The 9,000-nt window shown below is 47.7% G+C and overlaps 1 protein-coding gene across 1 annotated transcript; it reads left to right on the top strand.

The window, feature by feature from the left end:
• Window positions 1-4,416: 4,416 nt before the first annotated feature.
• Window positions 4,417-8,533, top strand: LOC146172077 (uncharacterized). Its single transcript, XM_084585825.1, has 3 exons — window positions 4,417-4,585; window positions 4,657-4,843; window positions 7,978-8,533. The coding sequence occupies exons 1-3, from the start codon at window positions 4,417-4,419 to the stop codon at window positions 8,465-8,467; spliced, it is 846 nt and encodes a 281-aa protein (XP_084441951.1). The 3' UTR covers window positions 8,468-8,533.
• Window positions 8,534-9,000: the final 467 nt, after the last annotated feature.

The raw sequence follows: 9,000 nt of genomic DNA, 5'->3' as shown, positions 1-9,000 counted from the left end.
GCGCTTTTGAGCTTCGGCGACCCCTCGGGCCCAGCTCACTGTCAGAAGCTGTACCTCCGGCAGCGAGCTGCGCAGAGCAGCCTCCCATCGCTCCTGATGTCTTGGACCTTGCCACGGGGGCTTGGGTTTGTTCGGGCAGTTCAGGAAGACATGAGTAAGGTCGGCGCTGGTGCTAGGACACAAGTGGCAGTGAGGAGAGGTTTCGCCACGGTTTATAATAGAGAGAAGGAAAGGGGTCATGACTGTGGCCGTCTGAAGTCTGCGCCAGAAAGCCTGGTCGCTTTTAAGAAGAGATTTATGCGGAGGAGGGTACAGCAGGCGGGAATTTCTATAAAATACGGTGAGGTCGTGGTAGTTAAGAAGCCGATCTCTGGCACTGCAAGACGAAGGCACCAGGTCGCTCTCAGCCCGGTTGACGAGTTCTGAATTGGGGGTTCCTTTGTAAGCCGGTCATGGTTCCGGCTTAGGTCGGGGAAGTATGTGGCTTTAAGAGCTGCTTCAACGTCTTGCCCCTGTTTCTACGCCTCGTGCAGTAGTTTGGTGATTTGTTTATTATTTTCTGACCGTGAGGAACATAGGTTTAGCATATGGCGGAGGAGGGACCACGAGTTCTTCATGTGTAGAGTGCCGTCTAATCGGTTACATAACTGATTCCATAGCTGTGACGAGAGCTCGGCCGCGTGTTCGATGATGAGCTGGAGCGTTTGCACCATTTTCCGTTTTAATTTGCGATTATGTTTTTGCCTGAGCCATCGTTTCTATAAATTCTGATAGGCCTCCCAGAGGTGGAGTAGTCTGCTGTCAACTGGATCGCCAAAATGTTCTGCCGGGGCCAATTTTTCGCTAAGGGATACATCCCGTAGGAGCTTAGAAGCCCAGTCCACATAGTCATGAATATCTTGTGCCGGATTTTGGTCTCTAATTTTGCGGAACTTGTCCCAGTCTACAATAGGTTTAAGGTGAAACTGAGGCCGTAAACTAGCAGACGGCAGCGTAACTGTTAGGATGTAATGATCGCTGCCGAGGTTGATTCCCGTGTGAGTCCAGTTAGCCTGACGGACGTTCTTAGTAAAAGTAAGGTCTGGGCTGGTATTTCTGCTCACACTGTTGCCAATGCGTGTGGCTAGTGTACAGTCAGTGACTAGGGTGCACCTATTTTGCTGAATGTACTGAGATAGGCTGGTGCCCTTGCGAGTGTTCCTATTATATCCCCAGTCTACGTGTGGCGCATTAAAATCACCCGTTACCACTATAGGAGCGGAGCCTGCTATTTGGATGGCCCTGTTAACTGCTTCAAATACAGCAGTAAGGTTATCTCTAGATTGAGAATAGATATTTAGAATGAAATATGAGAGTTGTCTTTTACGATGGGGGAGGAGTTCGAGAAGAGTGCAGTCGGAATAGAGGTCGGACAGATCGTGAGCTACATACACGATATTTCTCTGGATATATGTGGTAACCCACGGGGAAGTAGAATGGGAGTGTATAGCCTGATAGCCTAGAAGCTTGCATGCATTTAAAGGCTCTTGTAAGCAGATGACATCTGGGGAAGGTGTAGAGTGCTGTATGTATAGAGAGATATTGTCTCTCTTCCTTTGCAACCCGCGGCAGTTCCATTGCCATATGCAGAGTGAAGATGGGGAGGAGGAGGCAAGGGCGCAAGGGGGGGGGGGGGGTTATTGCTGGCAAGGCGCTTGAGAGGGGGAGGATTGTGGCAGGGCGTCCAAGGGGGAGAGCCGAGCAACTAGCATGTCGAGAATATTTTACATCTTGGTAAAGCGTTCGGCGATTTGGGTAAAGCCTAAATCAACCTTTTGTCTGAGCTCCCTGTGCTCTTTTCGGATTTGTTGAAATGCGCATTTGGGGTCCTCGTCAGCTGAATCGGGCTGTTGTGTCCTCTTCTTTTTCGCGGGCTGGGGGGAGGATTCTATGGGATCGCTCTCTGATTGGTCTGCTATATCTGACTTCGAGGTGGAGAGGGCGATAGTAAGGGACGGAGAAGGTTTAGGAGTAGGTGCTGTGAGTGTATTTAAGCGTTCCAGTACCAGAGCCATATGTTGCTTTAATTCCTGATTCTCTCTAGTTAGACGTTCGATAGTTTCCTGAGTTTTAGAATTTTCTTTTGATTCAGATCGGGTTCTAGTGGCGCGGGAGGCTCGCTCTGCTCAGCTCACCTTTTGGAAATGGTTCCCAGTGTCCCGGCTTTGGGATCCAGTTCGTCCAGGACTTTTGCTCCTGTTGCGATGGTGGCCGTCTTCGATTCTTGGGAAGGACTCCTTCTTGAGGTTGAACTCCTGCTGCGGCTGCGCCTGTCGTGTACGGGAGGGATGACTATAGCGGGGTTGGTAGCGTTTCTTGCAGGCCTTGTCGCCCGTCATGTGGGCGCCCCCACAGACCACGCACGTCGGAATGCAGGGGAGGTCCGCTTGGTGCTTCTGTCCACAGCCTGGGCAGGTGAGGCGATTCGGCAAAGGGCACACATCGCGTCTGTGGCCGATTTGTCTGCAGTTCAGGCAGGCCTCCACTTTGGGGCGGAAGGGTAATACTGCGTAAAGGATGCCAAACATTTTCACCGATGGCGGAAGTTCTTCAGCCTTGAAGTGAATGAGCACAGAACGTGAGGTTCGCCCCATGTCCCTGGCCTGGACAATCGGTAAGAGAGGATTCGCCCGGCGTAGTTCTCTGAGCAAGTCCTGCGGCGACTCACCGTTCCAGGCGCGGTAGATGATTCCTGACCGTGTCCCGTCCGGAGGAGCTACGTATGCGCGGAACATAAGTTTGCTGCCACGAAGTGTGAGTTGTCTGATTTTGGCATAATTGGCAACTCGGTCTGCGCAAGAAGTTGACACTTTGAAAATATTCTTGGCCAGGTTGGTACATATATGAGGTCCTCCTTGGCAACAGTAGGCTGCAATCCGCTGCCGGCGACAACAGCCGCCCGTAGTTCACCCTCCACCCCGAAACAACCTACAACAGCCAGCAAAATACCTTTCATAATCTTTGTCGTGTACACTCTTTTGGTTACCAGCGTAGCACGTACCGAACGGTTTGTGTACGTGCGTGTTGTGTTCGATACCAAAAGAAATAGGGGCGGAGGGGGCGGGCAGGGGAGGTTAGACAGTGCAGCGCGGGAAATGAGTTGGGCCGGACGACGGCTGCAATCTCGAAAAAAGGTGAAACAAGATCCCGCCGCCATTCCGAGCGGGTTTGGGAAATAAAGAAGGTCTGCACCAACTACGGAGGTGTGTCGACGTTTTGTTAAAAAAAAGAAAAGAGAAAAACTAGAATAGTAGAACAGAGGGAAGCGCAAGATCCAGCAACCAAGGCATTGCTCGAGGAAGACAGCATGGGAGAGGAGGTTTCAGAGGGGCATATGGAAAGAACAAGCTAGGAATGCCTTGATGGGAGGTCGCCCCACGATGGCTCTGTATTTTAGTAAAATAAAAAAGAAAATTCCTTTGCTATTATTATGTGGTACGAGTTAACCCGAATGAAAGCAATAAGACGGTCAGTTCAGTTCAGTCGTTCAGTCGTGTCCGACTCTTCGTGATCCTATGGACCATATCACGCCACGCTTTCCGGTCTCTCACGGTAGACCAGTGCAAATCACTGTCTATTATTATTATTATTTTGCTCATTGTCGCTAGACATTGAACTAACCCTTACATAAAAAGATGAATTTAATGCGCCCTTATCAAAGAATCATTTAAGGACAGACAGGTGACTGACAACTGCTTATGGAAAGACAGCATCTATCCACGCATAGAAAAGTGGGAACTTCAGCCATCTGAGGCGAGATCTGTAAACAGTTCTAAAACCCCGTTACATGTATGTTTCTCTGAGGGCCTCCCCTCCCCTTTACAGCTTGCAGCTGGCTGTGTGCTCGTTCGGTTGCGCAGCCGATGTCCGATCTCATGTGAAGGAAGAAGCGCGGACCAAGGAACCCCTCGGAATTTCTTGGAACGTAAGCCTCTGCACATACGCACGCCTCTGTCTATGTTTTGGGGTTCCTTCCGTGAGTGTGTGCGGTTTATATATTTTAAGGTGCGTTTCTGTCAACGGGGCTGAGAGTTACAAAACGGTGGCAGTGTAGGCGAGAGAGCGAGATGCGTGCGCAATGCTCGAGTAAAGGCCCGACTCCAAACACACACGCGTCATGCGCTGCCGCGCGCCGACGTCGCACGCGTCAGCCAAACTCAATCTGCGCATGCGCGCGGGCCCTGACGCGAGCAACGCGAGCGACGACGCTCCGATCTGTCCTTGCCAGATATTTGGCGCGCGCGACGCACGCGTCGTTTCCGGCGCGCAGGCGTCATGACCGGCGTAGACCAATCGGACAACGCACTGGTTGTTCCACATCCGGAATGAGGCTTCGAGCGGCTACTGCTTTTTTCGTCGTCAATAGGAAACAGCGCAATGGAGATGCTTTGGGCTAAAGACGTTGATAATGAGTCGTTAATTGCGGAAATGGAAAGAAGGCCATCATTGTGGCTGGCGAGCCACCGGCTACATAAAAACAAGTCGGTGAAAAGAGCTCTCTGGGAAGAAATACTTGGAGTAATTCTTCCCGGAGCACCACGAGTAGGTAAGCCAACCTGACATTTATGACATGCATGTGCATAAAGAATAATTTGTCACTGTGTTTCAATCACGCAGAAGGAATAAACTTCCTCCAGAGGCGGTGGAAGTCGCTCCGAGATAAATTTCGCCGTATCCTAACGGCAGAAAAAGAGTGCAAGAAAAGTGGCGCCGGCACAGAAGACGCAGAGGCCAGCGAATTTGAAGTTGCGTGGCCTTATTACACGCAACTTTTGTTCCTGCGAGACACGATGGAGTGTAGGCCGTAAGTGCAGCTTTTTTTTTTCTTTGCTACGATTGAAAAGTTTTGATCAAAACGGAAGCGTGTAGTGCCGTGCTTTCGTCGGTCACGTCTATGCTGGCGAAAAATTATGGGCGAGTTGGCAGCGAGTATAAAGAAGTGAGCAGACTTGTCTCGGACGTTGGGGCGATATGCGTCGCAGTGAATGAATTGAAATTAAAGCTAGTTGCTGTGCTTAGGTGTGGGAGAGGCTGATTCGTCATTTCCAGTCTCAGTTCTGCTCCCCTTTTGTAAAAAGTTACATTAGCTTCACCTCAATGCATTACGCCAGTTATTTTTTATTTTAACGGTACATTATAGCCTTGTTTTATGTGCTTTTCGCAGCGTAATATGTTCAAACGGTTCCCTTCACTGCACTGCATGCAGCTGTGCAGTAAAATGCAAATTCAGCACTTCAGCATGCCATGATTAGGCCGCAAGATATGTGGGAAAGCCAACTTCTGTAGCAGGTTTATTGGCACTGCACTCCTTCAGTACTTTTGGTAACTATGATCGTCCTTTTGAGCGTAAGAATTATGCGTGAAACAGTGCCAGATTTTAAAATTTCATTGCTTGACCTGCAGGCGACTGCTTCAGTTCTGTACACAAGCACGTATGCATATACATCCCAGTTGGACGCGATCGACTGTATTACCCCTTTTGATCGACACTAGCAGTGTATCGTTCAAAAAGGATATTGTAACCAGCGTAGGCAACTGGCGAAGGCACTTCACTATAATTCAATTAGCAACATGTCGCCTGTTCCCATTAATCGCAGAATTGGATTTGCTTTTTTCAATCTGCCCCTTGCAAGCGCATTACCGCTGCATGCTCTTCTGACGCATTTCCCCCATGCAATACTTTAAACCTATGATAAACTGCTGCCGTATACAAGCGGCCTAAGCTCTGTCATTTGCCACTAAAAAAAAAAGGACTTTTCTCAAAAAGGGTCCTTTAGTTAATGTTGCTGCTTGGTTCATGCACACTCATTAAGCACCCATTAGAAAACCAATGAAACACTTTTTATTTGTGTGGCTAGTTTCAGCATTCTATATCACCCGGGAGTAAGAAAGCCTTGATATCTTTCGTGCTTTCTTATTCAATGCTGCGAGTATTTTCGGTCTTCTTTCATGCCAAAATTGGCACACGTGCTCAATAACTTGCATGATTGTTTGTTCTGTTTTTAATTCCATTTATTTTCATTAGCATATATCAATGTCATCCGTCGCTTGCGCTTCTCAAACAGTGTATGGGTAACAAGGTCATCAGGCAGAGACCACCTGGCTTTAGCTTGGTTATCCAAGATCACTGTGTCTGAATTAATGCTCGAAATAAAAAAAAAATTGCACACACACTTTTTAAAGAAAGCACAGCTTGCTTTTTGTGTGCTAGACTGCCTGCTGCTGCATGGGTATCTGCTTTTCCAACTGCATTAGAAAACTTAGGTGCAGTTCCAGGCCTGGTCTGAAGGTAGCTTTCATACCTATACAGCACATAAAATGAAAGCAGGGTGAATGAACAATTTATTAACTGCTTAGGAGTACTTTATTTTTAAGAGGAAGGCACGAAACTACTGTAGGGGGTAAGGGGGAAAGGCTGGTACAGCAATCACCTGCTAAGGCACATTCGAAACACACGACTAGTGTTCACTGCCCAATAATGTGTGGAACACTGAAACTTAGCATTTAACATCTGCAAGTGCTTTTCGACATGTCGGCAAGACTCGACATTTGAATCTATGAAGTCGAAATAGGCAAACGCTTTAGGTCAGACTAGGTGTTCAGTTATGAAGTGCACCAGCAATCATTCAGTTTGCTGCTAGTCTGTTTCATGTTGTTGCTAAGGTAAGTCTGTGTTAGTTATCTTACATACTTTGGTCATTTGCCTTCTAAGAACTTGACAAAAGATAAAGCGCACAGGAAGACACTCAAGAGAAGAAGACACAGAACACGCGCTAACTCTCATCCGATTTATTTGCAGCAATAGCAGCAAATATATGCTGAAAAGGAGTCATGCGCAGGACATATCAATAACATAAAGACAAAGTCAAAACAAGGAATATTACAAAGCACGATCATGAAAACTGATCTCTGCCTTCCGGAGCCGCACCGACGTAACGCTGACACACTTACCTCCCCTTTTCCCGATATGAAATGCCTCCAATAACTCACACGCTGTCTTATCGCGGCCTCTGCCCAGAACCTTAATGTCACCCAGTCGCGGCTCGCATGCAGTGCAGTTCACGCAGTGTGCTGCCAAATTTGTCCCTCCACTCCTTAAAGCCCGCAATGTGTCAGCGATATGTCGGTGCAGCTCTGGAAGGCAGAGATCAGTTTTCGTGATCGTGTTTTGTAATATTCCTTGCTTTGACTTTGTCTTTATGTTACTGATATGTACTGCACGACTCCTTTTCAGCATATATTTGCTGCTATTGCTGCAAATAAATCAGGTGAGAGTTAGCGCTTGTTCTGTGTCTTCTTCTCTTGAGTGTATCTTCCTGTGCGCTTTATCTTTAGTCAAGTTGCAATGCGCCATCTAGTCCAACTTCAAGTTTTGTTAAACTGTCTTCTAAGAGATGAGTGTGAAGTCGGAAAGGCATTGAACTTGCGTAAAAAGGAATCAGATGGGAGGTTTTTTGTATTTCAGAAAGAGAAAACTGCAATTATCAAATATGAAAAGGGTTTGACCAATGCCCAAAAGTTTCCAAAAATGACATTATTACTGCTCCCAAAAGTGCTCTAAAATGCTCGAGTCTGCTTCCACCCCTGCCCATTTTATTGAAATGCATGTGCCGCTGCTACTGTCCCTGTTGATAGGTGATGTTTCGATGCAGTTTTCCTGAGCCCCACTAGCACCTGCATATTTTATACCACTTTTACTCACAAATGCGTGTGGCAGTATATCTGAGAGAAACAGTGCACTAGACTCTGTACAAACGCATGTGTGATCATCTTTGACCACAAGAGATTAGGAAAGGCTACCCTGCAGGCATCATGTCAGTGCTTCTGAAAGATAGATACAAATAATGATGTGCCATATGAGAATACCTCAACAGTGCTAACAATGTGACTGCAAGATTCAACCTCATAATATGTATGTATATTCTTTCTCATGTTCAGAACATCAGGAAATTACAAAAAGGTGCCGGCTCGGCATAACCCGGCCGTTGAGCAAGGCCACATCAATGTGGCAGGGCCAAGCGGGCTGCAGCCCCGTGTGCTGCACGTCGACATCGACTGCGGTGTAGATTTCGACGAATTGCCGGCGTCATTTGAAGTCATTCCGGAGGCTCCTCCATCATTGGCTGAGACTCTTCTGTCCGAAACACAGACTTCAGCCGAGTCTCAGGTGTCTGCAGCATCTCAGGTGTCTGCAGCATCTCAGGTGTCGGCTGTAAAAAGAAAAAGAAAAGACGCAGAGGCAAATGATGATCTGCTACTTGATCAGGTCGGGCGGCTGACGGATGTGCTGACTACCCCTCCCCCCACACAAGACCACATAGACTTGTTCTCAATGTCGCTAGCAGGGATGATGCGACAAGTGCCGCCGGAGCGCCAAGTGAGCCTACGAATTAGGCTGCTCCAAGTACTTGAAGAGTTTATCGTGTGATTAAAAATCTATGTTCTTGTGCCGAAATGAGGGTTTGTGATGTGTAGTCTGCCACAGCAGTGCTGGATGGAGCATTTACATGCGCTCTAAGTGTGCCACCTTCAAGTTCGCTGTCTTGCTCACAAATAGCGCAGTGGTGACATGGGGCTGAAACTTTTTCAAAATTCCAGCCAGTGGGAATGGCCATATAGCAGTACTATATGGCCATTTACAGGGATTTCTATGCTTGTTCTGAATTTCTGTAGCAGTTTTGAGTTATAATAGTGCACGATAAGGTGCAATTTAGAGCAGAAAATAGCTTCCTGGGACAGAAATCGGGCAACAAGCAGTTGCTGTACATGCATATTATAAAGTACAGAACCTCACCTTCAGTGCCGTGGATGGTGCTGCTGCTGGTTCTGTGCCCTCCTCAAGACTTCCTCCTTGGAAATGCCTGGCTGTTGCCATTGCCAGGAAACCTCACCAACTGTGCTGCAAAAATATGTAGTGAACAGGTCCCTAGCAGCAGCGGCATCAACGTGGTGATTCCTAGC

The sequence above is a fragment of the Amblyomma maculatum genome, unplaced genomic scaffold, assembly GCF_055883805.1.
Source record: "Amblyomma maculatum isolate TAMU_Amacu unplaced genomic scaffold, ASM5588380v1 scaffold_13, whole genome shotgun sequence".
Classification (NCBI taxonomy): domain Eukaryota; kingdom Metazoa; phylum Arthropoda; class Arachnida; order Ixodida; family Ixodidae; genus Amblyomma; species Amblyomma maculatum.
This window is presented reverse-complemented; position numbering and strand designations above follow the sequence as displayed.

Bases quoted from the DNA above. Each gene is read 5' to 3' on its own strand.
- LOC146172077 (XM_084585825.1), top strand. From the start codon at position 4,417: ATGGAGATGCTTTGGGCTAAAGACGTTGATAATGAGTCGTTAATTGCG. The intron at 4,586-4,656 runs GTAAGCCAACCT...TCAATCACGCAG, and splicing joins TCCCGGAGCACCACGAGTAG to AAGGAATAAACTTCCTCCAG. The intron at 4,844-7,977 runs GTAAGTGCAGCT...TCTCATGTTCAG, and splicing joins GACACGATGGAGTGTAGGCC to AACATCAGGAAATTACAAAA.